The sequence below is a fragment of the Mesoplodon mirus genome (assembly GCF_964341445.2).
Source record: "Mesoplodon mirus genome assembly, chromosome: 19".
In the NCBI taxonomy this organism is placed as follows: Eukaryota; Metazoa; Chordata; class Mammalia; order Artiodactyla; family Ziphiidae; genus Mesoplodon; species Mesoplodon mirus.
Window position 1 is genome coordinate 33,588,367 of NC_138995.1, and position 27,659 is coordinate 33,616,025.

At 50.7% G+C, this 27,659-nt stretch overlaps 1 protein-coding gene across 7 annotated transcripts; it reads right to left on the reverse strand.

Moving 5' to 3' along the window:
- Positions 1 to 179: 179 nt before the first annotated feature.
- On the reverse strand, positions 180 to 27,193 carry NOD2 (nucleotide binding oligomerization domain containing 2). 7 transcript variants are annotated; one of them, XM_082608273.1, is made up of 13 exons: positions 26,874 to 27,193; positions 25,526 to 25,992; positions 23,570 to 23,675; positions 18,369 to 20,184; positions 14,427 to 14,510; positions 14,112 to 14,195; positions 11,759 to 11,842; positions 9,754 to 9,837; positions 9,179 to 9,262; positions 7,405 to 7,488; positions 3,963 to 4,046; positions 2,403 to 2,484; positions 180 to 413 (listed from the first exon to the last, which is right to left on the reverse strand). In XM_082608273.1, exons 2-12 carry the CDS (start codon positions 25,982 to 25,984, stop codon positions 2,412 to 2,414), a joined length of 3,042 nt encoding a protein of 1,013 aa, XP_082464399.1. In that variant the 5' UTR covers positions 25,985 to 25,992; positions 26,874 to 27,193; the 3' UTR covers positions 180 to 413; positions 2,403 to 2,411. The 7 variants fall into 7 exon arrangements, with proteins under 7 accessions (XP_082464399.1, XP_082464397.1, XP_082464398.1 ...); XM_082608271.1 differs by lacking the exon at positions 180 to 413 and having other exon boundaries at positions 2,299 to 2,484; XM_082608272.1 differs by lacking the exon at positions 180 to 413 and having other exon boundaries at positions 2,299 to 2,484; positions 25,526 to 26,249.
- Positions 27,194 to 27,659: the final 466 nt, after the last annotated feature.

Consider the following 27,659-nt stretch of genomic DNA (forward strand, 5'->3'; position numbering starts at 1 on the left):
TATATATATATATATATATATATATATATATACACACACATATATATATATATGCAATGGAATATTACTCAACCATGAAAAAGAATGAAATAATGCCATCTGCAGCAACACGGATGGACCTAGGGATTATCATACTAAGTGAAGAAAGATAAATACCATATGATATCAGTTATATGTGGAATGTAGAATAGGACACAAATGAACTTATCTATGAAACAGAAACAGACTCACAGGGCTTCCCTGGTGGCGCAGTGGTTGAGAGTCTGCCTGCCGATGCAGGGGACGTGGGTTCGTGCCCCGGTCCGGGAGGATCCCACATGCCGCGGAGCGGCTGGGCCCGTGAGCCATGGCCGGTGAGCCTGCGCATCCAGAGCCTGTGCTCCGCAATGGGAGAGGCCACAACAGTGAGAGGCCTGCGTACCGCAAAAAGAAAAAAAGAAACAGACATAGAGACTTGTGGTTGCCAAGGGGGAGGGGTGGTGGGGCAGGGATGGAGTGGGAGGTTGGGGTGAGCAGACATAAGATCTACAGAATGGATAAGCAACAAGGTCCTACTGTACAGCACAAGGAACTATTTCAATATCCTGTGATAAACCATAATGCAAAAGAATATGTACATATATGTGTAACTGAATCATTTTGCTGTATAGCAGAAATTAACACAACATTGTAAATCAACTATGCATCAGTAAAATAAACTAAAACAAACAAACAAAGAGAACTCACACACATGCTCTCCCTGGGCAAGGGCCCAGGGAGATGCCACAACATTTAACCAACCAGACACACACAAAACCATTCAAGGAAGCAGATTTCACCTTGATGAGCAGCCACCTGAGTCCTTGCTAATTAAATGCATCTAAGAATTATTTCGCCAAGGCCCACTCAGGAGGCTGCTTGCCGAGGAGAACTGTTCCCAAATCTTCGCCTGTTAGAGACTCCCAGAGCCACTTGGAGAGAATGGAGGGAGGCCCAGGGGTCCTTCTCGCATTTCTCACATTTGCCACAGCCTAAAGTTCATGCTGGATTAGACTTTTCTAAACCAAAGCCAAATGTGTTTTGATTGCAAGCCTATTTCTAAAACTTGCTTGTGCCTTAAGCAATCAACTATCTGGTTGAAACATCATGTTTCCCCCCTTCAAGTAGAAAATTGTGCTTTAATATTTGACAATGTTCAGGAATATTTTTAAATGTTTGGTCTCAACAAAGATAGCTTCAGTGACTCAATAGTTTTCTCCTCTGTGATTATGTGCGCATAAAATTCATGGTCCTATTTTTTTATAAAAACATAAACTTGGGAGAAAAAAACCAAGTGGTTTATAAATATTAACCAGTTTTTCACAGATAACAGTGTTTAAAATAATAACACTTGCACAGCACCTGACAGTTTAGAAAAGCTTCAACATGCATCATTTTGAAAAATTCAGAAAAAACATTTGCTTTATAAGGAAGGGCCTTTGATTTTGCCCTGTAAACTTTTGATCCATAACTTTATATCCTAAAGCATTCCGGCACAAATAAAACTGAACCGTCTCTTATGAATATATTTTGGAAGTCTGCTGCCAGAGTTCAGTTCACAGGCATCAGAGTGGGGCTGTTCAAAATGCTGGCCCAGATTAATTTTAAAAAGCTGCATTTGGGTGGGGAGTGGTTTCCAAAGGTTTAACTGAAGAGTAATTGATTTCACTGGAAATAAAGGTCCAGATGTGATACCAGCTGTAGTGTGGTCATATTTTTCTTGAAAATCTAGAATGTCTTGAGGAACACACGGCTGTCATGTGTCCCCTTTCAAAAATGCCTTAAGTACCAGAAGGAGAGCAGGGTAAATTAAAGCCCTTCCCATCCAGGATGTGTGGGGTGTTGAGGGGGATGGGAGGGCGGGAGGAGGGCTGGGGTGTAACAGAAGGAGCAAAGGTGAAAACGCCAGTATTCTGAATCCTCAACCACAGAGTAAGTGTCATGTACAGGGGGTCCAGGATGAGTGGAGGAACCAGACATAGAGAACAACCTAATGGGTGACCATGAGTTGAGACACAGCAGAAAGTTGCTTCCTGAATACCCCTCCTCACGTGGAGCTCTCTACACCAATAAGCACGCAGTGGCATCCGTGGCTCCACTGACCCGTGTCAGGTTGGCCGGAGACCAGCCCCATCGTGTAGAGGGGGGCTGCCCCTCTTTTACATCCCAGGATTGAATCTTGGGAAGAACTTGACGGGAAAAATAGGCTTTGGGAAAGTCTGCTCTGCAGGGCACTGATGCGCCTTCCTCTGCCAGAACAAAGGTGACCTATTGGGCTGGTCCTGGGCAGGACCAGGTTCCATCTGAGTGGACTGCTGTCAGATGTCATCCCGTTTCTGGGATCCAAACCCACGGCCTGCTCCCAAACAAAGATGAACGTTGACCTGGAGACATCAAAGCAAGAGTCTGGTGTCCCTGTGGCTGAGCTTCTCAATTTCCTCCGGAGAGAAAGTGTTTCCTCGGAGCCTGAAGGGGATAAAGCAAAGAGAGGTTTGAGTAAGAACAGGAACCAGAGCAGTGTTTTCATCCGGGAAGCTGCCGCTTTATGAACTCATGCCTGGATGGCCTGGCCCTCCGGCCCAGCTGCAGCTCTCCTGGGAGAGAAGTCTATTCAGGTTTTACCTTCTGTCAGCCAGGACGGCTCATGAATCACTGTGCATGATTTAACAAGCCTCCACGGCTCTGCAGAGTCCACAGGGGGCCCAGCCAGCCCTGACTCCCAAGGCTGGCCATTCTTTTTAAGGCAACAGCAGAATCTGTCAAGAATGCAATGAGCAAGTCCCAATGTCCTCCCAAGCTCTGCCAATAACATCAGAGCCCTTAAAATATCAACCTGATGCTAGCTTGCTCCCCCTGGACACAGAATGTGACATTTCTCAGAACTGTGCAATGGTTTAAGAAAAAAATAAAGCCCACGCTCTACCCAGGACCCGAGGACCTCACAGGCTACAGGGATTACACAATCGCACAGAAAGGAAAAATCTCTCCATGGCAGGACAGATTTTTACAAGTCTTTATTTTTAACTTCATCGTTTGATAGCTACAGTTGCTACTGTCTTGATGTGCTTTTTGAGGGAGGGACAAATCTGCATATGTAAAGCAGGGTTCACGAGCTTTCAGGGATGAGGCATGTAATATACAGCAGCCAAAGGGGCCTGGTCCAAGCCAATCAGCATGGTGGGGTTTGGGGTCAGCCTGAGCCGGTTTGCCCAGCTGCATGGGGTCAGCCTGTCCTCTACTCTGCTTAATTACTGGCATTCTAAATGGAGTTCCAGAGTGGCCAGCTTTTTTTGAGAAACCCCTGAAAGACAGATTTTTATAGGGAATGTCCTCATTTTAAAATATTGGTTTCTAGCCCAGTGTCTGAAACATATATAGTGTTATTCACTCATAACATGTTAAATCAGGGGAAATCTTTCTACCTCTAATCTGAGCAATAAATAGATCCCTGGAAAGAAGAAGGAGAAATCTTTGAAGTTGTGATGCACTGCTCTTTTCAAATACATAAAGGAACATGGCTTTTCATAATGTATAAGACTTGGAAACACTGGCCAACAGTTCCCATCCTGTGTAACAGCCGCCCAGAACTGCAGAGGGTCTAATATAACAGCATTGACCTGTGAAGGCAGATGTAATACCCAGGGAAGGCAAGAGCTAAGTTCTTTTCTCTGTTTCCCTCTTCAACCACACCCCAAATCCCACACGATTGCCTAGAACAGAGACATTCCTGAACAAATGCTCATGATTTAAAAATGAGAGAGTTGGTCCCAGCTTAGAAACATGAAGACATCTTTCCCAGGGAGCCAGATCCATCACATGCAGAATGGGACTCAATGTCAGGGTCATAAGGGATCTTAGAAATTCTCAAGTTTCTCTCTCCCTTCACCCCAATTTATAGATTGGAAAACTGAGGGAGGTTAAAGAGGCCTGCCCAGGGGCCTTACCAGACTTCCAGGATGGTGTCATTCTTTTCAAGGGCCTGCAGGAGCGCTTCTGCCCCAAGGGAGGTGATGCGGTTGTTAGACAGTCTGGAGAGGAAGATGGAATGGTGAGCTTTGAGGATGCTTGCTTCTCTTCTTGAGCCTGTTTAATTAAAGGAGGCTTTGGGAGCCGGCCAGCCTCCTGAAGCCCACCGGCCCCCTCAGCATGTCCCTCTCCTGCCTGAGATTCCCAATGAGCTCATCCGCAAAGGCTCAATGCCCAAAGTGAAATGCACCCCTCTCTCCTCCAGTCACCAGATGAGTATTAAGTAGCTGCTCCCTTAGGAAGGAGCATGGTGGTTAAGTATGTGCATTCTAGTGCCAGACTTCCTGGGTTCAAATCCACCTTACGCTACTCCCTTTTTGATCTCAAGCAAATGAGTCCCAATGTCCTCATCTGTAAAAAGGACCTAGAAGAGTACCCACCTCATGGAGTACAAGAATTAAACAAAGAATGGCATATTCTAAAGCCCTGGGCACCGTACTTAACTGATAGAAAATAATCCATGAACAGTAATATTGTCATTTAAGGGCCCTGGGGGCACAAGGACACAGACTAAAGAAAATATGAGGTTGGAAATGGGGAGGGAAGATGGCATACAGTCAGGGACAGCAGGGGGAGAGCCAAGTGGTCCCCACACTGCTCTTTTGCTCACAGCTGGCCTTCTATAATCTCCACTACCTGGCTTCCCCCTCAACAATTTCAGGAACTTCTGAGAAGCTGACCCTAAGGCAGTGCTAAAAATAACCGCAGCCCATATTTTTAGAGCTCTTACTATGTGCCACTTCATAACCTACACCACCTGGGTTCATGCTCAGAACCCTATGCGGAGGGTTCAGTTTTTTTTGTATTTTTTTTTGTTTTTTGCGGTACGCGGGCCTCTCACTGTTGTGGCCTCTCCCGTTGCGGAGCACAGGCTCCGGACGCGCAGGCTCAGCGGCCATGGCTCACGGGTCCAGCCGCTCCGCGGCATGTGGGATCCCCCTGGACCGGGGCACGAACCCGTGTCCCCTGTGTCAGCAGGCGGACCCTCAACCACTGCGCCACCAGGGAAGCCCGAGGGTTCAGTTTTTACCCCATTTATACTTGAGGCAACTGAGGCACAAATCCAAGCAGGGCCGGCTGGTCATGGTGGAGTTGGGGCCCAAACCCCAGCTGTCAGGCTCCAGAGCCTGCAGTCTTAACCAAGGCTTGGCACAGACCACGTCTGGAAGAAGGATGTAAGCTTTGCTTTTCTTTTTTAAGATATGTGAGAAGCTCGATTTTTATGGGGAAACAGTGGAGGAGGATCCAGTTCAGCGGTGCTGAATTATAAGGCTCTCGACAGAGCAGCGTGGGACATCGGCGGCTCCCACCGCCTGGCCTCTGTGGGGTTCGACTGGGGTAAGCCTGTGACAGTGAGGGAGGACAAATGCGCCTCATCTACACAGGGTTGATGATAAACCAGGTATTGCCGAGAGCCGCCCTGTGTGCAAAGCCTGGGATCCCAGCGCAGACAAACCCAAGCTTCACCAGGGCCTCCGAGCCCGAGCTTCACCCATGTGACGAGTGGAAGTGTTTTCCCCAAACGTTTGGCAACTTCCTAGCCCCTGCGAAGCAACACAAACAAGTGTTGCCAGAGTGGATGGCGGGTTGGCAGCAAAGCAGACGATCTCCCAGCTGCAGCTGTCTGCTGGCCTTGGAAGGTGAGTGTTTTCCCCGGGCCACGCTTGCCAGGGCAGAGGCCAGTCTCCTCTAGCAAAAAGAGCCATCTGCTGGTGCCCTGACATCCCTGGGAAGTGAGACCTTTGGCACCATGGCTGGTGTGGCGCCAGCCTCAGAGAGCACCGGTCCACAAGCCTGTGGTGACCACTGGCTGGGATCCTGCTCAGATCCGCCATCCCTCTCCTTGTGGCATGGGTCCCTGACCACCGAGTGCACCTCTAGTGGTCCCCCGATCACTTCCCTGGCAACACCACCGCTGCCCAGCCCTCCAGCTCTGGACCCGCAGGACCTGCACGAGGTCCCATCCCCTTTCACCAGCTTCCTCCACGGCCCTCAGCCTGATCCACTTTCCATCTCTCGCCTGGAAGGGTGCAAGAGCCTCCTGGCTGGTCTCCCTGCTTCCATCTTACTCTCCTTCCACCTGTTCTGCACAAAGCAGTAAGCACGATCTTTGGATGATATAAATCAGATCACATGACTGCCCTCATTAAAACCCTCCGAAGGCATCTCCATGTCCTTAGAATAAACTCCCGAATCTTTCCCAGGGCTCTGAGGCTGCTGTGGCCAGCTCCTTCCCACTCCACCATCCACAACAGTCCAAGTTCACAGGCCCTCCTTCTGTTCTCAAAACCACCAAGCTCGTTTCTGCCACAGGGCCTTTGCATTTGCTGTTCTGCCCACCTGGAATGCACGTTCCTAAGACCTCAGCATGGTGGGAACCTTCTTGTTATTCAGGTTTCAACTCAGAGGTCACCTGCTTAGAGAGGCCTTACCCAGCAGCAACTCCCCTACCCTCTCCAGTCACTCCCTGTCATCTCTCTCTGGAATTTCTTGAGAGCACTTATTACTAACAGAAATGGTCTCATTTGTTTACTTGTTCATCATTTGTCTCTCCTGTTCAAATTTAAGAGCTATGTGAGCAGGGGCCTTTTTACCACTCTATCTTCAGTGCCTCAAACAGAGCCTGGCACAGACTGGCTGCTCCAGAAACATTTCTTGCATCAATACATAAATGGATGAACGCACACATAAGTAAAAGCAAGCATGCCTGCCTGCATAACACACCAAGAGGAACCACTGGGGATGACCATCAGAATTCTCCTGCCTGAGTCAGAGAGGACCCCTGGAGCAGGGGAAGGGCCCAGCCTGTAAGCCACTATAGCAGATGCTGTGGGCAACCCACCCACATTGCCTCAGCTCTCACCTCTACCTCTCAGGGCTGCTTTCCGGGAAGACCCCCATTCTCTGCCTGAGGCCTTTCTGCTGACCCCAGGAGCATGCTCAACCATGTTCGGGGCAAGCCAGATGTGCCAGGAAACAAATATCCCCACAAGCACAGTTCAATATGTGAAGGATAGCAGCTGGTGGATAAGTACCCCCGCTGCCTCTCGCCCACAGGATTGTACCCCAGAGGTCCCCAGTGATAACCGGCTTGATAACACACCTTTTTTTGGTTACTGTCCCTCCCTGGCCTCATTTCACTACCCTCTCGCCAGTGTTTGCAGGGACTACCTCCCAAGTAAACTATGTACACTGGAACCCCTGCCTGGGATTGGGGGAACACAGAAAAACCAGCAGTTTTCTACCGAGCTACCTCCTGTGAGTCAGCCAGGTTGGGAAGCCTCCCAGATCTCTGATTCAGAAACACCCCCTCCCAAGGCCAGTCATTATTGTCCCAGCTCCTGCTTACAGGTTCCTTACTTCAGGACTTTCAAACTTGAATTTTTCTCAAGTCCTTTCGCAAGACAGCACACACCTTCATCCTGGACGTGGTTCTCCTCCAGGCTGGCAAGAACAAGGGAGAAAACCCAGTTGATGCGGTGATGTTTATTATGGAAGATGACGTCAATAAAAATGAATGCATGTGCCCCCCCCCCAATTAAGACTATCCAACATCTGAAAACTCACATTTACCAGTAAAGTAAGAACAGGTCAAGCAGGGTATGAGGGTTCTCAATTCCTGGGACATCTCTGGGAGAGAATTTGCCCCAGGGCTCCTTCACCTAAGAAGTTCCCTCATGTCCCAGTGACTCAATACCCATTTCCCTTTCTTTCTCATTAATGGAAGGTTAATGTCATTTGGAGCAGCCATGTGCTTGGTGGAAAAACTGCATTTCCCACTCTCCACTGCAGCCAGGGTTGGCCAAGTGACATCCACATGGCCATCAACACATAAGGGGAAATTGACGGATGGGACCTCTGGGAATGTTCTTTGAAGGGGAGAGACCCAGTCTTGTGCCCTTCCTGGATATAGAGACTGAGCCTGGAACACAGGAGTGCTGTGGGTGCTGCAGCAGCCACCTTGTGGCCACGAGGAAACCAACCATGCGGACGAAACCACACGCCAAGGATGTGAAAGATTAGAGGGACAGAGTCCAGACCCCTGCTGGCCTCATGTAGCTGCCATACCAGCCCTATGCAGCCTACCTCCAAACTGCATGTACATGAAAACATCAACCCTTTACAAGTTTAAGCCACTGTAAATAAAGGTATTCCATCACTTGCAGCCTAATGCAGTCATAACTGATACCCTCACAGTGAGGCGCTCCTCTAACAAGAAATTCCAAGCTGTAGAACCCAATCAGGATATACTCAATGGTACAATGGCAGGGCTAGTGAGCCCTGGGCCCTGCTAGTGGGCCCTGCCAAGGCCCACTGGCAATATTCATTTTGTGGCCATGCTCATAGGTTTCAGTGCCTTTATACTTCCCAGAAAAATCAAACATTTAGCATTTTATCTCCCTGATATAATTTGGAACTGCCCAGAATATGTCAGAAGAAGGCTAGACAAGTGGCAGCTGAAGGATGGAAAGCTTGGCATCAGGATAAATATGATTCACGGTTCATCTTTTAACTTCCGCCAAACTCCACTCCACCTTGCACGTGACCCTGGCTTTACTATCCAGTGTCCTTAGGCACTCACATTTACCTCGAAATGACAAAGCAGCAGTCACTGGGGCAGCAGCAGCAGCAGCAAGAGTAGTAGAAACACCGTCACTACTACAGTCTCACATTTACGGAGTTGCTTGCACACGCTCCAGACACTGCACTAAGCTCCTCACAAACATTACCTCGTTTAATTCTTACAAAGGTGGTTTACAGTGGAAAGCATCCATACTCTCATTTTACAGGTAAGAAACCTAAGACTCAGAGATTGTTACCTAACTTGCCTAAGATCACAGCAGGCCTTGAAGGTCAGCTGGCTGGATTCCAGAGTCTGTTCTCTTAACCATTATGCCCCAGGGAGGCAGTGAACAAAACAACAAACCGGTCAGTATAATTAAATGAAAAGAATTCGCACCTCTATGCCAGGCTCTATAAGCTTCATGCCACCCAGGACAAAGACAAACACAATTACCCAATCATTCAGTCATCCATCTTTGTCTTACACACACAATGGCTTCCACAGATGAGGCCAGAGAATGAAGAAAGGCTGATGTCTGCCTCTCTAGAGCAATGAATCTCCTAAACTCACCAGAGTTCTTGCAGGGCCACGTTCTTTTCCAACATCAATGCTAAGGCTTGAGCGCCCACACTGCCAATGTTGTTCCCCACCAGGCTGGATGTAATCAAGGAACAAAAATGTGTCAGAGCAGGGAGGGACCTCAGAGATAAGATAACCCACGAAGTGCAAAATGCATGGCACACATTGCCCCATGTCCTAGTCTGCTCCATGTCAGACATCACTAATTGATTACAGTGCTCTTTTTCATTAAGCCCAGAAGTAGCTTTAGAATCCTTCCCAACATAGTGCACTGGGCAGCCCCCACTAACAGACTGGAGTTGGCCCTTGAGCTAAAGTGTATCTGATCTAGCCCAAGACCTTCAGTGTACAGATAGGGAATCAAGACCCCGGAGAGGAGAAGTGACCCAAAGTCACCCAGAAAGACTCAAGTGTCCTGACTCCAAATCCAGTGGTCTTTCTTTCTCATCCAATTATCTAATATAGGGGCTAAAAATGAAGTTCAAAGGTCTTCAGAACTGGCCCAAGCTCCTCCCTCCTCCTGTTGGCTCCCCCATGACAATTTCAGGACAAACACTGAGGCATACCTGAGCCACCTCAAGCTCTGGTGATCACTCAAGGCTTCAGCCAAGGCCTGGGCTCCCCTGTCACCCACCTTGTTGCCCCAGAACCTGAAAAGTCCAACAGAGTCAACAGATAGTGTCAGTGAGAACCTGCCATGTGTTCTAGACATGTGCCTTTCCTCTCTGTGGCCCCAGTCAGAGGGGCAGGACCACCCAATCCCAGAAAGGTCTCAGGGGGACTCCTAGGTCCCAGCAAAGTGAACTTGCCTTCATTTTTTGGAGGGATGGCCAAACTTCACTCAGGTTTTTTTTAGCTTCTTTAAATCAGGCTTACAAAATAGTTAGAGGCCCACCCAGTGTACACCCTCAGGGACGAGGAACTCATTCTCAATGCCAGTTCATGGTTGTGATATTTTTCCTGACATTAGGTCAGACGTGCTTGTGCTAACTGGCACCCATGTGTCCCTAACTACCTCTGGGACCACCCAGAACAAGGCTAACTGTTCTTCCACAAGCCAGCTCTTCATTTCTTCCTCCTTCTTCGCATCCACGGGCCCTTCACGGCATCTAACTCCTTCACCTTTCGGCTCATACTCCTCAGACACACCCTAATTTGGACACACCCCTTTTCAAAGGTGGAGCCCCGGTCATACCTTGGGACCTGGTCATTTTACGTGTGGGAAGTTAGGCTGGACCTGTAGGTGCCCACGTGAGCAGAGACAGTGGCTCTGAGATGCTCACTGCACTTTCACTCATTAGGTGAATCGTTACTGAGCTCGGGCCCTGTGCCAGCACTGCTCTGTGCTCCGGGGATGTGACACTGTAATAGCAAAAACCCTGCAAACAACCTAAAGTGTGCGTCGACAGGCAACCAGCTAAACGCATCACGACATCCACCAGAATACTAAGGCAGCTATCCTTTAAAAAATGAGATCATGTCATATGAAAAAAATGCCTATAATATACTGTGAAGAAAAACAAAATGCAAGCTACAGAACAGTTTGTATCATATGACAGTGTTTGGGATTTTAGCACAAGGCCAGGCCCAGACAGGTACCTTAATAAATAACGTGTTGAGAGATAAACACCCCCCGATGTGCAAGATGTGATCTCAAGCAGGAAGGAACTCGGTGGGGCCGCAGCCACCCTTTCCTAGACTCCGTGCTGCTCCTAATGCATCCTGGAAAAGGTGCTGATGTCTCCAGCAATGCGGTCCCACTCAGGGCTCAAACCGAGCTGGAGGGCAACTTGCCTGCCTATAAAATGGGTTGGAACACCCAGCCCTAAGGTCATTCTCTCTTCCTACAATCCTGGGTTCTAAAGCCCCCAGTTCTTATCAAATGGATCCTAGTTTACACCAGGGGAAGACAGGACAGGAGAGGGGCTGTAGGGGACTGTACAGGTACAACAGTGGAGGGTATCGCTCTGCCCAGCAAACAGAGGAAGCCCCACTCAGGGGCCCTGAGGTCTGCAGGACTGCCCCCCCACCGCCTGCGTCTGACCCCTCTCCCCTCCCTGGCAGGCCTGTCATGACCCTACAGGTGGCAAGGGCTCTGCAGGACTTGGTGCAGCCCCTCCCATCCTGGGTCCAGGGTCCAAACTTCCCCACTTCCTTCTCTTTCCTTGGTTCTCACCCCAGGCTGTGCATCATCTGGGGAGCTTTTTAAAATTACTGATTCCTGGACCTTGTATCTGGATATTTCATTTAATTGGTCTGGGGCAGGCAGTGGCATTCTTCAGGAGCTCCCAAGTGGTTCCAACCTATAGCCAAAGGTGAGAAGCACGGCCCTAGCACCCTCGAGGACTTCCTGCCACCACTCATGGGCTCTGCCCTCCCCCAACCCTGGCATACAGAACTTCCTGTTTATTGAGCTCGAAGCAAGGCAGAGGCAGCCAAGGGCCGCCCACGCTCTCCCTGCCTCGCCCTCCCCACTGCAGCCTGGGCAGCCCCTGGGGCCTTTTGGCTGAAGAGTTGGCTTCGCCTGCCCCTGAATCCTCACAGGCCCCTCCGCCCCAGAATCCCACCTACCCCAGGAACTGCAGGGAGGCGTTGGCTCTGAGCCCCTGGGCCAGCACCTCGGCTCCCGCGGCTGTGATGTGGTTGTTCCCCAGCCTGGAAGGAAAAGACACAGGAGGCTGAGAAAGAGAGCAGGATGGGAGGACCGTTAGTGCCCCGAGACTGGGGTCTGGTGGGGGAAGTGTGGCCTGGACAGAGAAACAGGGAAGAAAGCTTTGAGGACTTCTCTGCAGGATGCAGGAACCGGCCCTCCAGTTCCAGCTGGGCAGATGCAGTGCGTGCTGTTCACGCAGGGGGAGCTCCCTCAAGGCTCCTGCGGACTTCATTTTCCACCAGCAAAGGGAAGGGCCTGTTTTGCAAAGCAGTGGGACAGGTTTTGAGCAGGAACCACAAGAGGCTGCCCTCCAGGAAGGAGGCTTCCCCCAGGGAGCAAGGGTGACTCACTGTTCCACTGTCTCCTCGCTAGACCCTGCCTCCCCGCTGCAGCCTTCCCAGATTCATTGTGGCTGCCCGGTAGCCTCTACCTGTTGGGAAAGGGCCTGGGGCGGGCCCAGGTGGCTGAAAGAAAGGGATCCTGCTAAGCCCTCAGGCAGGGGTCGAGGAGGGGGTTTCAGCAAAATCCAGACACCTCAGAGAGTTTCAGGGAGGTGCCCAGAACTCTCACCCACAGCTCGAGGCTTCCTGGAATAATAATACAGTTTCATCTTTCAAAGAACTTTCATACACTTTAAGCCACTCTGGCCGACAACAATCTTGTAGGGCAGGTATTAGTATTCCCTTCCGGAACGGGTGTGGCAGCCTCTCAGACCTCTGAGCTTCCTGGGTAACGAAGGGCCCCAGCTGCCGTGCTGGGAAGTCCGACGTCCCCTCTGCACCAAGGCCTGTTTCCAACGGGCTGCTCCCAGCCAAGGACTGGGAGACCTGAGACTCCTCTGCTGGGCACACTGGCTGGAGGACTCGCCAACAGCCTTCTGTCCTCTCCCCGATCTGCACTGGGGTCTAAGATGCTTCCTCCCACCCCTCCTTCCTTCCCTCTCTCCCTCACTCAGGGTCAGACCTACCCTGCAGTCGGCCAACTCTCCCAGGCTCCCCCAGCTTCCTTCCCCAATCTTCCCTTATAGGCATTTTCCCCAATAACTGTGTCGCACATCTAATCCGTCCTGGGAGCACTGGACGAACAGAATAAACATGCTGAGAACTTATGTGATTTACCCACCATCTTTCAGGCACTAAGCCCCTTATAGAAAGCACTCACTATATTGTGCCAACTTTTGATGTATGTTACCTCACTTAATCATCACAACAACCTATGAGGTAGCTATAACCATTATCTCCATTTTATAGAAGGGAAAACAGAGACACAGAGATAGTGGGCTGACCCAAGGTCACACAGCTAATTCAAATCTCAGGGATGCTGGATCCAAACCTTGGTTGGTCTGGCTCCAGAGCCCTGTGCTCTCAACTCTGATGCTATATTGACCAAAAACACAGGTCTCAAGTTCTGGGTGCAGCACCTTTCTGCTACCCTACAGCCCTCCCTGGAGGTTGGGCCAGCCCAGCTCTGGCCACAGCTGCTCTCGGGTTCCAGAGTTGGGAGGAGGAGGTGGTGGTAGCAAAAGAGAGTCCTTGGTACAGAATGACACCTCTGGTGTGGGCCTCAGCAGCCCTGCCTGAGACGGAGTCAACAATTTCAAAATGGCAGCTCCTATTCCTAAACCCAGCCCAGCAGGTAGAAAGAAAGGATGGAGGCAACTCCTCACTTTGTCTTCTTTTACTGCCTCATAAATCCAGGAGGCAAGAATATCCCAGAGAGGAAGAGAAGCCAGGCCAACCCAGGGACTAGCTGGAGGGGCGACACAACAGTGTCAGATGGGAGAGAGACTCCAGTTGAGGCCTAGAGGGCTGGGAGCAGCAGAAACGCAGACTTCCCAGACTGGACCCGCCCCCCCCCACCCCCCCGCCAAGCAGTAAAAGGACCTTCTGAGAACTTTTTGGCAACTGGCTGCCTCACTGTGGTGACAAGTGACGGCTGCATTCCGCCCCCTGCCAAGCACGTGCTCAATGTACATCAGGGAACTCGGGCACCCCAGAGAGCTGGTGACACTCTTAGACACAGGGCCGAAAAAGGTCCTGGAAACCCTCTTCAGTCCTGGGAGATAAAGGTCAAAGGGCAGGAAGCCTCAGCAGAATTGGTCTAGAGTTTGCTAGGGAGGTCACAGCATTAGTGAAACCCTGCTCACAACGAGACACTGCCCCTGTATTCAGCGAGGAGATCATGCGCCCATTATGAGCCGAGACCAGACCAGACTGATTCAGTTGTGGGGATGAGAAACAGTTTCCAGGGGTAGGGAAGCCCCAGGCTCACCTCAAAGCCAAGAAATTCTGCTTGCATGCAAGGAGCTTGGCCATGGAGTGTGCACAGACGTCGGTCAATTTGTTGTTGAAAAGACTGGAAAATCCCGAGAGAGAAGAGACATGGAGATGAGATGAGGCACAGTGGACAGTGGCCACCCAAAGCCCGGGTAGCCGGGTCCCTCAGGACAGGAGCCTCCTGTGCCCTCCGGCCACGCAAAGGTCCCTGTCCCAGCCTGTCCCTTGCTCACAGCTGTTGCCCAGGCAGCATGGCCTGGAGTGAGGCTGGGGACACGGGGCCAAACGTCCATGGCCCAGCCTGACTTACGCTAACTTCTGCAGCTGCTCACAGTGAAGTGCATGTTCAGTGAGCTTGCAGATGCCTCGGTCTGAGATGTTGTTATCTCGCAAGCTGAAAAAAAAGACAAAATAAATAAATTTGAAAACAGAGCCAATGAGAGAGGGGAAAAAACGAACAAAACCCCAAAAGGGACCTTTGCTCAAGCCAGAAGTGCCAGCATCTGTGCTTCTGGAAAACGCCGCAAGGAAAGAGCACCCCAGAAAAGTGGAGACTCCCTCATGCCTGGCCAGGGTGCTGATGTCACTCACTCTGTAGGGTGGGGGGCTTCGGAAGTGGGGACCCAGAGCTCACGCAAATAAATAAATAAATAAATAAATAAATAAATACAGACTCTCGGGCCCCTCCCCTGGAGCTGGTGAGTCTGCAAGTGTGGGGAGGGGCTCAGGGATCTGTGTATTTTAATAACTGTGCCCATGATTCTGCATCTTCAGGCCAACTTGGGAGGCCCTGACTTAAATGTTAACACCTCAAGCTCTCTGGAGCCCCTCAAAGGAAGTTCTGATCCTGGCAGCCACTTACCAGCTATTTGCTGGTCCCTTTATCTGTAGAAAAGGAAGGAGGGTAATGCCGACCTCACTGGGCTCTGGTGAGGATTTAAAGAGATAGCTCACATAAAGCCCTGTGCGCACCTGGCACATAGTAAAAGCTACCTGTAATATGATTCCTCGCACGTATGGAGCACTTCCCAATAGTAACAATATTTAATCTTCCTTAATCTTTTTTTTTGTTTTTGTTCATTTTTTTTCTTCTTTAATCTTTAATGAAGTAGGTACTATTATGTCCACCAGAGAGAAGGAAACTGAGGCCCAGCAAGTGAAGCGACTTCACTAAGGTTGCACAGCACCTAAAGGATTGCGGCCTAGGTTTTCTGGCTCCAAAGGCCACTCTGAACGATGCCGTTGTACAGCCTCTCCCTTCCGGCCTGCTCTGGGCTCTTAACATCAGATTCATGCATTGGTGGATCACAAAATCAACTCAGAAGCTTTGGAGTAGCATTTTTAAATTGGAAAAAGAAGAGAAAGGAAAAAGAGAGCAGAGTGTATCACGGTTAATAAGTCATTTTGTGAAATTTCAATCTGACATGCCCGTGTGCTTGCTCACACCCTCTCTCGCTGTGGGTCACAGTCAAAAAACTTCGAAAGCCATCGCCCTAGAGTCAGAATCGGGGTCTAAAGAAACCTACACGCATTGGGGCACTTTGTGTATGGGGCTTCTTGAAGCCTGAGGGTTTCGGTTGGCATGGAAACAGCTTCAAGTGGGAGGGATGCAGCTTGGCACTGTGGGAGAGAAACCTCTCTCTCTCTTCCCTGCTTCCCGCCCGCCCTCCCTGTCGCTGTCTCTTTCTCTCTGCCCCTCTGCCCCGCTCCCTCATTCACTATCTGTCTCTGTCTCTGTCACACACAGGAAATGCCCACGCAGCAACCTCATGGTTTCTGCCCCTCCCCCGTGGCAATGGCAGTTTCAATACCAAGTGTGTGTAGGGTAAAGCTCGGTGGAACTTGGTCAGGGACTTTCACTGTTAATGGAAAATCAAGCTGGTTCCCACAGAGCATCAGTCTTCACAGCGTGGCCTCTGAACCGCTTGTAGCAGAATCACTGGGTTAAAAACCAGATTCCGGGGCCCCCACCTCAGACCTACAGAATGGAACCCACTGGGAACAGGCCCAAGAATCTGCATTTCCACAAGTCCCCCTGCACACTCCGGTCTGAGCGTTAGAACCAGACCATCCTGGTCTTTCTCTGAAAATCGAGGCAGGGCCCCAGTCTCCACCCAGCCCTTCCACACACCGTGGCAGTCACGTGGGCCTTCCCAGCCCAGGAGAAGGGGAGCCACGCATTCTGGGGATCCATCTATGAGGATCATCCAGACCAGAGGTTCTTGACCCGCTGGGGTTCAAGGACCCTTTGGAGAACTACTCTGGAGGTCCACCACCCAGAAAAACACACATTCATATTTCTATCCGGAGAACAGCTCCCACAGTCAGGTCTCGAAATTCCTGAGTGAATGTATCGTGATTCCTCCTTCCTGGGGAACTAGGGTATTGTGCTGCCAACTTCCGTCTACCCGGCCAGATCCACTCTCCTCCTTCTCTGCCTGGCTCTCGGTGGGGAGCTGATTCCAGTGGACTACACTGTAGACACCCTGCTCCGGCTCCCTGTGGGTTAAGGCGAGAGTGAGGAGGAGAGGAAGGCCAGGGTTTACCCCCAGCTCTCGCCCTTCCAGGCTGCTGCAGCCTCGGTCCTTCCAGACAGACCTCTCTGCGCATGCTCCTCTCAGCCAAGAGCCACTCCTCCCATCCCCCACCCTTTCAGGTCTAAGGAGGCCAACAGCCCTGTCCCCACCGTCAGCGGCCCCAGGACCCTGCACCGTCTCTACCTGCTCTTCCTAACTCCTGCCCAAGCTTTTGTAAGCTGTCCCTTTATTAAACTCTCCTCAAATCATCCAAATCAGCTTCCTCCCTATATATACATGTTTATCACATACATTAACTATGTATCATATACATATTAACTCTCTATGATATGTTATATAGTACATTATTATTGCATTATATTTATAAATCTATGACCACGGTCCTGATAACAAAGGCCGCCACACAGTTTCTAGTAGATATCCATGTGTTTGGCTCCATGCAGAAAAAAAATCTCGCTGCTTTGGCCCAGAGAAGGTAGGTCACCCTAATAAAGTCAAGGAGGGGTTTCTTCTTTGCTCAGGGTCAATCTAAGGTCACCTGGGGTAGACCAAAAGCCCTGGAGAGGCTGTGAGTCAATTTCACGTTAAAGCTATAACTTCTGCATTCTCAGAGGTTTAAAGCAGGGAGCAGGAAGGCTGGAAGGGAAGTTGGGGAGCCTGCAGCATGCAGGCAAACCTGACTGGGCACACCCTCTGCCCTCATCCGGCCCAAGATGTGAAGAGAGGCCCACGGGGGCTGAGGCAGAAACATAGGAAAGCTCACACCTTCAGACAGGGGCCGAGAGCAGGAAGGGCCAGGCCAAAATCTCTGCACTACATAAGGAATAAAAAAGCAGGTGAAACTCTGTGGCCACTTTCTATCTCTTGGGCCTCGAAATTTCCATCTCATTGGGATTTTAAAGACTCTCATGGGACTATGGGATTAACAGATGTACCCTACCATATATAAGATAGATAAACGACAAGGATTTACTGTCTACCACAAGGAACTATATTCAATATGTTGTAACAATCTATAATGGAAAAGAATAGAAAAAATATATAGATATAGACATAGGTATGTATAACTGAATCACTTTGCTGTACACCTGAAACTAATACACTAGTGTAAATCAACGATATGTCCATTAAAAATAAATAAATAAATAAAATTTACAAAATAAAATCAAATCTCTCATGGGGTGCAAGTCACCTTTGATTTGGAGGTGGTTCCTAATACAAACACATATTACACCCAACTGTGCCTGTGACTTAAAGGTTGCCCTGGTGCCTCTGAAGCCCGTCCGTACACAGGTTGCTTGTGGAGAGCAGAGACTGGTAACCAGAAAGATGTGATTTGTGAATCCTAGCTCTACCATCTCCTATGTGACCCTGGACAAGTTACCTCATTTCTCGGAGCCTCTAATTGAGGCTCATGGGGAAAATAATGCCCCTGCCTATAGCCCAGGGTGGTCATGGGGATTAAAGGAGGTATTTCTGGGAAGAGCGTAACACAGTGCCTGGCACGTGGACCATTTCATGAATTATGGCTATCGCTATCGTAAGTCGAAACTAAGGCCCAGACTGGGGAGGGGACTCGGCTGGGGTTACACCAAAGGGGTGGCAGGGCCTGGGGCTGGGCCTGGACTCCTGGCTCCCAGCACGGAGCTCCCCTACCTGCACCCCAGTGGTGGCACTCCCCCCTCGCCCAGCCAGCATCGCCCAGCAACACTCACTAAAGAGCCTTGCAGACGCCGAGGCAAGGCAGCAGCTGCTCCACGCCAATGTCGCCCACAGAGTTGTGGTCCAGCTGCAGGGCCACAGGCTGCCGGAGGTGCCGCAGCACAAAGGCCAGGGCAGCACACTCGGCCGGGCCCACGCTGCAGAATGTCAGCTTGAGATGCCCGACGTCCGGCCTACGCACAGCCTCCTGCGCCAGCCGCTCCTCCTGCATCTCATACAGGCTCCGGATGAGCCAGATGAAGCTGGGCATGGCATGCACGCTCTTGGCCTCGCCTGGCACGGCTGGTGGAATGGAGCGAAAGTGCTTGCGGAGGCTGTGGGTCAGACACTGCCGGGTGCAGGCCTGGCGCCAGAGCAGGGCCTTCTCAGACACCTGGCACTCGGCTAGCAGGCCCTGGCGCTCCTGGGACAACAGCCCTGCAAGGAAGGCCGCTGTGATCTGGAGGTTGTGTGGCTCGGCCCCCTGCAGCAAAGTGGCCACACTGCCTTCTTTGCACCCGGAACCCCGCACGCGCAGTTTGGACAGCACCCCGGCCAGCGGCGAGCAGCCAGGCCCGTGACAGTTGAAGAGGTGTCTCAGCGAGGATGGCGGCGTGTCGGCACTGAGCGCGAGGTAGAATGCAGCAAAGAAGCACTGGAAAGTGATGTGCAGGAATTCCAGGGGGGCTGTACTCCCAGGCACGACCGTCTTGGCACGCACCAGGAAGCCAAGAGAAACCTCCTCCCTGTCGACATGTGCTGCCTGCAGCTGCTTGGTGGAAAACACGTAGCAGCACGTGCCCAGGCCCCACAGAGCCAGGCGGCCGAGGTGCAGGAGGGTGAGGAGACTGCCCCGAAGCAGGCCAGCTCCCAGCCCATGGGCAGCTGAGTCTGGCGGGGAGGCATGCAGCAGAAAGTGCTGCAGGATGAGCAGGTACATATCTGTGGTGGTCTTCGGAGACCCCCCGCCCTGCAGCAACAGTTCCTGGTGGCATTTGGACACCATCCAAGAGAAGACGGGCAGGTGGCACAGACTGTGCAGGGCCAAGGTGCCTCTGAGCCAGCGGATGAGGCGGTCGGCCACCCCAGGCTCGCGATGGCGCTTCCTCAGGTACAGTTCGATGCCCTCTTCCGAGAAGCCCTTGAGGCTGAGCTCCGTGCGCACGTGCTTCCTGAGGCTGGCCGATACCGCGTCCGGACGGCTGGTCAACACCTTGCGGGCATTCTTTAGCAGGTTGCCCTGCAGAAGGTTGAAGAGCAGACTCTGGACAGATGTGGGGGCGGTCGGACAGCAGTGACGGTCTCGATCTGTGAACCTGAACCTGAACTCGTCAAAGCCGTCGAAGGTTAAGAGGATGCGCTCGGGGTGGTCGAGGAGGACCTGGAAGACGTCCTGCTGGCCAAGGTCGGGCCAACAGCAGTGTTCAAAGAGCAGTGTCCACACCGACAGCGGTTTCGCCAGGCACTGCAGCTGCCGGCAGCTGAATGGGAAGACGAAGATAAATTCCTGGAAGGCCCTCCCTGAAGCCCAGAGCAGGTGCAGTTGCTGCAGAAGCGTGCTCTTGCCGCTGCCCGCCTCGCCCACCACCAGCACAGTGTCTGCGTCTTCGTTGAGGTGGCCGCGGGTGCTGAAAAGCTCCTCCAGGCCCAGGGTGGCGGGGCTCTGCTGCAGAGGTCCAGCCATGCCCGCCTCCATCCGGATCTCCAGAACATTCTCTGTATATATTTCCTCCAGGCAAAGGTTCTCTGTCCCATCATAGGTGCTCAGGAAGCGAGACTGAGCCGATACCGTGGTCCTCAGCTTGGACAGGTACCTCTTACAGGCGGCATCTGGAAGACAGGAGAAGAAACAAATGAGGTGGCACCATGATGAAGATGGGACCTGACCAGAGGGTGGGCTGCCTGGGGGAATGGGATGTGGCACATGGGCGGTGCTCATCCTGGCTCTCCACTCACAGGCTAGGGACTTTGAGGTTGGTCACGTAACCTTCCCAAGACTCAGTTTTCTCCCCTGTGAAATGGGAGAAGCAGTGGTTCCTACCTTACAGGGATAGGGACCCATGTAAGAAACCATGGCCCAATGAAGATCATGCATGGCAGTTCTTTGTTCAGAGTCCCACACAAAGTGGTCAAAAGACATTGCCTAGCACCATTATTATTACTGACATTGGAAAGAGCTGTAGAAGATTAGAAGGAGCACCAGGTTGGGGTCAGAAGACCCACATTCTGATGCCTGTCCCACCATATTGGTTCAGGAGCTTTAGACAAGTCCCCTCACCACTCAGCCTCAGTTGTTCTTTCTAAAGGCAAACAGAAGGTTTAAGGGCTTAGGAGCCCGGTTTCTGAAGTCAGATACACCTAAGTTTGAAATCCGGGGCCAGGGACTTCCCTGGTGGTCCGGTGGTAAAGAATCCTCCTTCCAATGCGGGGAAGGTGGGTTCGATCCCTGGTCAGGGAACTAAGATTGCACATGCGGTGGGGCAACTAAGCCCGTGCCACAACTACTGAGCTCACGCACCCCAACCAGAGAGCCTGGGTGTGGCAAACTACAGAGCCCACGCACTCTGGAACCTGCGCGTCACAACTAGAGAGAGAAAGCCCACACGCCACAACTAAAGAGAAGGCCACGCACCGCAACGAAAGACCCCACATGCCTCAACGAAGATCCCACGTGCCGCAACTAAGACCCGTTGGAGCCAAAAGTAAATAAATAAATAAATAAATCAAAAAAAAAAAGAAAGAAATCTGGGTCCACCATCAGCTTGGGCAAGCCTCTCATCCTTTCTGGCCTCAGTATTCTTATCTCTAAAATTGGAGACAATTCACACCTTGAAGGATTGTTTTAGAAAGAAATGAGATAAAATAGAGTTTAGAAGAATGTTGACATACGGTTAACTCTCACAAAATGGTGTTGATTATCATTATTATTATTGGGTGTGATAGGCACAACAGGGGCCCCTCCGAGGTGCCCACATCCTAATCCTCAGGATCTGTGAATGTTAACTTACTTGCAAAAGGGACTAGACAGATGTGATTAAAGACCTTGAGATGGGAAGATTATCCTGGATTACATGGGTGGAACTAGCACTGGATGGTGTCAGGGTCACTGGGGTGCCCAGGTCAAGGACTTAGACAAGGTTCCCTGATCAATATCCACTTCCCCATCCTCTTCATACAGCCGTCTGCAATAAAAATTCTCATGTCTAGGATGTGTCCACAGAGCTGCTGTTTTTCCTTTATCATCCTAATACCAGCATGAGCAAACCACTCCCTGTGTCAGGGGTTAGTTCTTTTTATAGGAAACGGGGAAATTATGGTACAGAACCCCAGGGTGGTGGGACCTCAGAGCATCACAGCCTCACTGCCCCCAACCAGGTACTGACCCATTTGTTCTCAGCTCAAAGACTAACAGGTAATTCTCACAGAGCGTTCTGAGCACACTGAAGCTGTATTTATGGTCGTCCGAAGGACATGCCCTGTGATTGTGCTTCCTGTTCTGTTCCCAAAGCTGATGATTGTCATTGCTTTTTTTTTTTTTAATATTTATTTATTTACTTGTTTGTTTGGCTGTGCCAGGTCTTAGCTGTGGCAAGCGGGATCTTCGTTGCCACATGCGGGATCTTTAGTTGCAGCATGTGGGATCTTTTAGTTGCAGCATGCAGGCTCTTAGTTGCGGCACGTGACATCTAGTTCCCTGACCAGGGATCAAACCCAGGTCCCCTGCATTGGGAGCGTGGAGTCTTAACCACTGGACCACCAGGGAAGTCCCTGTCATTGCTCTTAATGCCATCTGGATAAACTAGGAGCACTGAACAGACACCGAAATATATATATTTTCTCAATACCCTGATTTCCCATGCAGGTTTTCCAGCTGCCATCAAAATTTTCCAGGAAAAAAAATATATCTCTCATTTTAAAAACAAACACATGTCGATCATCACTTTTGGAATCATCACCCTGGGGAATCTGGCACCATGGCACAGTGTTACAGTGCATGAAGAGTCAGCTGTGCTTGATGATATCAACATTAAACATTAACCAAGGGTCAAGCTGGGTACCACGCTCTGGGCAGCATCCCCTGTCACAAACCGACGTCTGTGTTCTGTTCTCAGGTGAGAGGGTGCACACCCAGGCACCAAGCACAGGCTTCCGACATCCTTCCCACAAGTATGCTCACTGCCCAGAGGGCAGGCCCCAGGGTGATAAATCCATCTGTCAGCACCATGCACAATTCAGGGACCCTGGGTGCCGATGAGCTTTCCTGACGGTGATGTGGGAATAAGACACACCAGGCTTGCTTCCTCTCTTTACAACCGACAAGCTCTTCTCCCAGGAAAAGAGGCAGTGTAGGTGCAGGTGGCCTAAAACCAGATCCATCCCCCCTACCTTGTCACTCAAACTCCCTGTCCCAGTTTCCACATCTGTAAAGTGGAAAAAACAATACCTACTTCTCAAGTTTGTTGCCAAGGACAGACATCGTAAATAAAGCACCTGGCAGGATGCCTAGGATGTTCAAGCTGTGCCATCCAAGCCTCTCCCATTCCTGAACTGGGTTGGTGACCATGTGAAATGAGAGATATCACATTATCTAAATCCATTTGGCTCCTGAGTTTCTGATGATGAGTAGCTAAACTGCAGAGATCAAGAGATACCAGCCATTAAAAAGTGTACCCGGGCTTCCCTGGTGGCGCAGTGGTTGGGAGTCCGCCTGCCGATGCAGAGGACATGGGTTCGTGCCCCGGTCCGGGAAGATCCCACATGCTGCAGAGCGGCTGGGTCCGTGAGTCGTGGCTGCTGAGCCTGCGCGTCCGGAGCTTGTGCTCCGCAACAGGAGAGGCCACAACAAGTGAGAGGCCCGAGTACCACAAAAAAAAAAAAAAAAAAATGTACCCACATCTTTCCAATACAAGAGTATGGCTAGTAAGGAACAGCTGTATTAGCTCTCAGGACAAGGTAGCTCCAGTGATCACTCCACAGTGCAGGAAGAAATAAAAGCAAGCCCTAATACTACACACATTAATCCTGTTAATCCTCGCAATAGCCCAGTGAGACCGTGGTGATGTTGCCCTTAAAATGAGGAAACTGAGTCTTAGGGGGGTTTGCACAGCCAGTAAGTGGGATTCTGACAAGTCTCATGCTGGAGTTTTTGCTCTTAAGCACGAATCTGAAAGTCCTTCTTCCCCTTTCTGATGAACTGAGAAGAACACATATATACCTTCAAAAGGCAGGGCCAACGGGACAGGTAATTCCTGAACACATTGTAGAAGGAAGGCAGCCAACCCATTCGCCTTCACTGCGGCAAGATCAAGGAGCCTTCTTGCCTGTGGGGAAAGCAAAAGTCATTATTTCTCCAGAAAGGCGGATGGAGAAGTGTGGGAAGGTTTCTACTGATTACGACAATACCATGGGCATCTCTCTTCCACCACAATAAAAGGCCAGAAAAACATCCATAAACAAGATGCGTTTAGAGAAGTCAATACAGTATCGGGTAGTGAAATGAACAGTTGAATACACATCCAATCTGGTTCCCTCTCAGGACCCACTGAAAGAGTGAATAACTGAAAACAGAGGGGGAAAAAAAGCGCCATAACCCTATAAAGGATAGGAAAAACAATTCTGGAAGATGTAAATCACTTGGATGAGAGGTGATTTCATTGAGTCTCTATAATCCCTCCAGGGCCAGGCTCAAGGAGCTAGTGCTCAGGGTACAATTGTAGGTTTCAGGTGCACTAGTGAGAGAGGACCAGAACATGTCTGCTCTATAAATACTTGAACATAAATACTACAAATACTTTAAAACAGCCTTGAACAGATTTATTCCATCAGTCTCAACCAGGCTTACCTAAACTCACGTGGACACCAAATACATATTTTAAAAAATAGACAAAAACAGTAACTAGAAAGTCCCCCAACCCAGCCCATCCTAACACTGCAATGTAATTCCAATTCATTCATTCAATAATTCATTATTTCTTCAACAAGTATTTCTTGAGTGCCTACTATGTACAAGGCTCTCAACACAACAAGCTTTAAGACAGAGCCTGGCACATAGTAGGCATCAAAATAGATTCTGGATGAATAAATTAATGATGAATGAATTAGTCAGAGCACTGTGTAACGCACTGGCCCTCTCATGAACTACTGTGAGCTTTTTTTTTTTTTTTTTTTTTTTGCGGTATGCGGGCCTCTCACTGTTGTGGCCTTTCCCGTTGCAGAGCACAGGCTCCGGACGCGCAGGCTCAGCGGCCATGGCTCACGGGCCCAGCCGCTCCGCGGCATGTGGGATCTTCCCAGAACGGGGCACAAACCCGTGTCCCCTGCATCGGCAGGCGGACTCTCAACCACTGCGCCACCAGGGAAGCCCCTACTGTGAGCTTTTTCAAACCACTTTTCTGGGACTCAAATTTCCCAATCCATAAAGTGAGGTGTTAATGACTGTTCCATCTGCATCATGGGAGGCCTGAGGTTCACTATTTGGGAGAAAATAAAACAAAGAGTTTCAAAAATACCCAAAAGACACTCTTCTGTTCTTGTGGGATGTCACATTCAGAGGCAGTTATCCCAACTCCAAATGTCTATGATCTAATGCAATTTCATATTAGAAATCCTATGTGGGCATTTAAACTATATCAGTACATAGTATGCTATATTCATTATTAAACACAGGTTTAATTTAATGAATTTTTATCATCTGTTGAGCTATTAATTTAAAGCAGACAGCATTAAAAGTGTACAAGTACAGAATATCACTGATAACAGAATTGATAGTAGCCAAAGGTAATGTTAACGAGTGTTTACTACGTGCTAGACACCGTTCTAAGAGTTCCGTAGCTCACCTCATTGAATTCTCCCATCTGTGTTTCACAGATGAGGAATCCGAGACAGGAGAGATGAAGGATGGTGAGTTTCCACAGAGAAGCCTAAAGTCACAGGCCTTGAGCCTGCATCGTCCTGACTCCAGAATCCAAGATGCTCGCCACCATATATCGCTGCCTCTCGTCAGAAGTGGCATGATACCAAAATTCCAGAGCAACTTTTACCTGCTTGGCTACCCTTAAAAGGGAAGCGCCACGACCCATGTCTCCCCACAGGGCTGACTTCACAAACCAGTCTCGGTAACTAAGCACGCTTTTCCTTTGAATTCTGATGAGCCAAGAGGGAAGAGCCTTACCCGCTGGGATGACGTGAAGATGGGCCGCCTGATTTCATCACATTCGTACTGGCTGATGAAACCCCGCGCCTGTGTCAGGTCCAGCACGCCCTCCACGTGACCGTAGAGTCTCCTGACGATGGCTGGCCGGTGACTCTGCAGGTCACGGGCTGGGTGGGGTGAGTGGGGCTCCCAGCAGCCGGGAAGCTCAGGGGGCTGTCTGTCAGCCTGGGTCTCCTGCACAGCCGCAGTGAGTAGTTCACAGCCCCAAGCGCCCTTATTCCAGACAGTGTCCAGGAGGCGCCTGGCCAAGTGGGAGACAGGCTGGCCCAAGAGGCTGAGCCCCTCGTAGTCCTCCCAGGAGAGGACTTCCCAGGAAAGCAGCCAATCCAGAACGCTCTCAAAGCCCTCCAGGGACCCCGAGACCAGCTGCTCCACCAGCTGGCTCCTCTGTGCCTGGAAAGCGTCCTGCGTGTACATTTCACAATCTGTGGAGGAAAATGAGGTCCAGTGCAGGACTTCTCAGGAAGCAGGCAGGCGGCAGTGGAGAGGGCAAGTCAGCCCCACCCTGAGACCAAGACGGCCACAGTTCTACCCTTAGACATTACCAATGCAAGCTCCCCATTGTATGGATGTACAAACTGAGGCCCAGAGAAGGCAAGAAACTGGCTCGAGGTCCCACAGAGGGTTTGAAGCAGCCAGGAGTTAAATCAAGGCCCCTGGCTCCCACATCCATGCTTCATCCCTGCTTTAAGAAGTTTTAAAAGGCTTGAGTTAATACTAGGAGCAATGTCTCCCAAGGGATCAGGGAATCAATTCTCTTTGAGGCCATATGAGAGGGCCCTTACATGCTGGTTGGATTCAGGCTACCGCAGCTGTCTTTTCAACAATGGCTAACATTTATTAACCACATACAATGTGCCAAGCACTATTCTAAGTGCTTTCATTAACCCTCCCAACCACTCTGAAGTGGGTACTAGGATCAGCCCCATTATACATGTGACGAAACTGAGGCACAGAGAGGCCTGAGTACAACTGAGGCTTGTAGAAGGGTACAAGGTAAACGAGGTAGAGCTAGGATTTGAACCCAAGCAGTGCAACTCCAGAAGGCATGTCTTTAATTCCCTTCTGTTTGGGTTCCCCACAGGGGCCCGAGCCCAGGCATGTGTAGGTAACCCACTGCTACCGCCAGGGACAGACCCAGAACATTGCTATAAAGATGCCAACCCAGGTGAAGCGAAACTCATGGTACCAACTAAGACGTTTCAAAGCTTATGGGTGTACTGACCCCAGTCCACTGCACCCTCTCCAAATGCCCAGGCCCTTACCACCCCCCCACTCCCTTCCACCACACAGTATGTGCCGTCACCTCTGTCGATGGCTTGCTCTGGGCTCAGCCTTCAGACTCTGCGTCCTGGGAATCTGTGGGGAAGCGATCTCACGGAGCTTCAGGCCCTGGGAGTGTCCCCATGCGGCAGAGAAAATCTCTCAGCAGGGTCCCTTCTGCGACAGTAACGGAATCCAGGGCTGTGAGCTGGGGCAGTGCCCGCAGAAAATGAAAGTGAAAGGAGGTAGGCATGGAAAAAGAAGAGGAACGCCAGCTTCTTTCTACAAAACAGGGACATTCCAGGATACTCCAAGGAGCAGACGCCAAGGGGCCTGGAAAGTCTGTGTATTTCCTATTGGTTGTTTATGCGTCTAACTCCCTTCTTGGCCCAAGTGGAAGCCTAGGTTTTACTCATCCTGGCATCACTAAGCTTGGCATGGGGCTGGGCCAAGGGGAAGTACAGTGGGAATGTTCATGAATCAAAAACCCACTGAGGGAAGGGGTGGGGCTGGAACTTTCTGCGCCTGTCCTCATATGCCACCCAAAGTAAGGGAAAGGAGAAATCGCCAGCTCGGAATGCTGCCAACACTTAGGCTGGAAGTCTTGCGCTGGCCAGATGAGGAAACTGAGGCAGCGAGGTTACCCATGTGCCTGGCAGCTTGGGAGGGAGGGCATCCCCAGTGCAGAGGCCACCGTAAACCAGAAAGGAAAATAGTTCTCTCTGGCCAAGCAGGCCTCCTTCTTGCGCCCACTGCCAAGCAGAGGAGGCAAGAGGGTAGAGGTGGGGAGAGGGGAGAGGAGAGAACAGGACAGGGTAGGAAGAGCTCT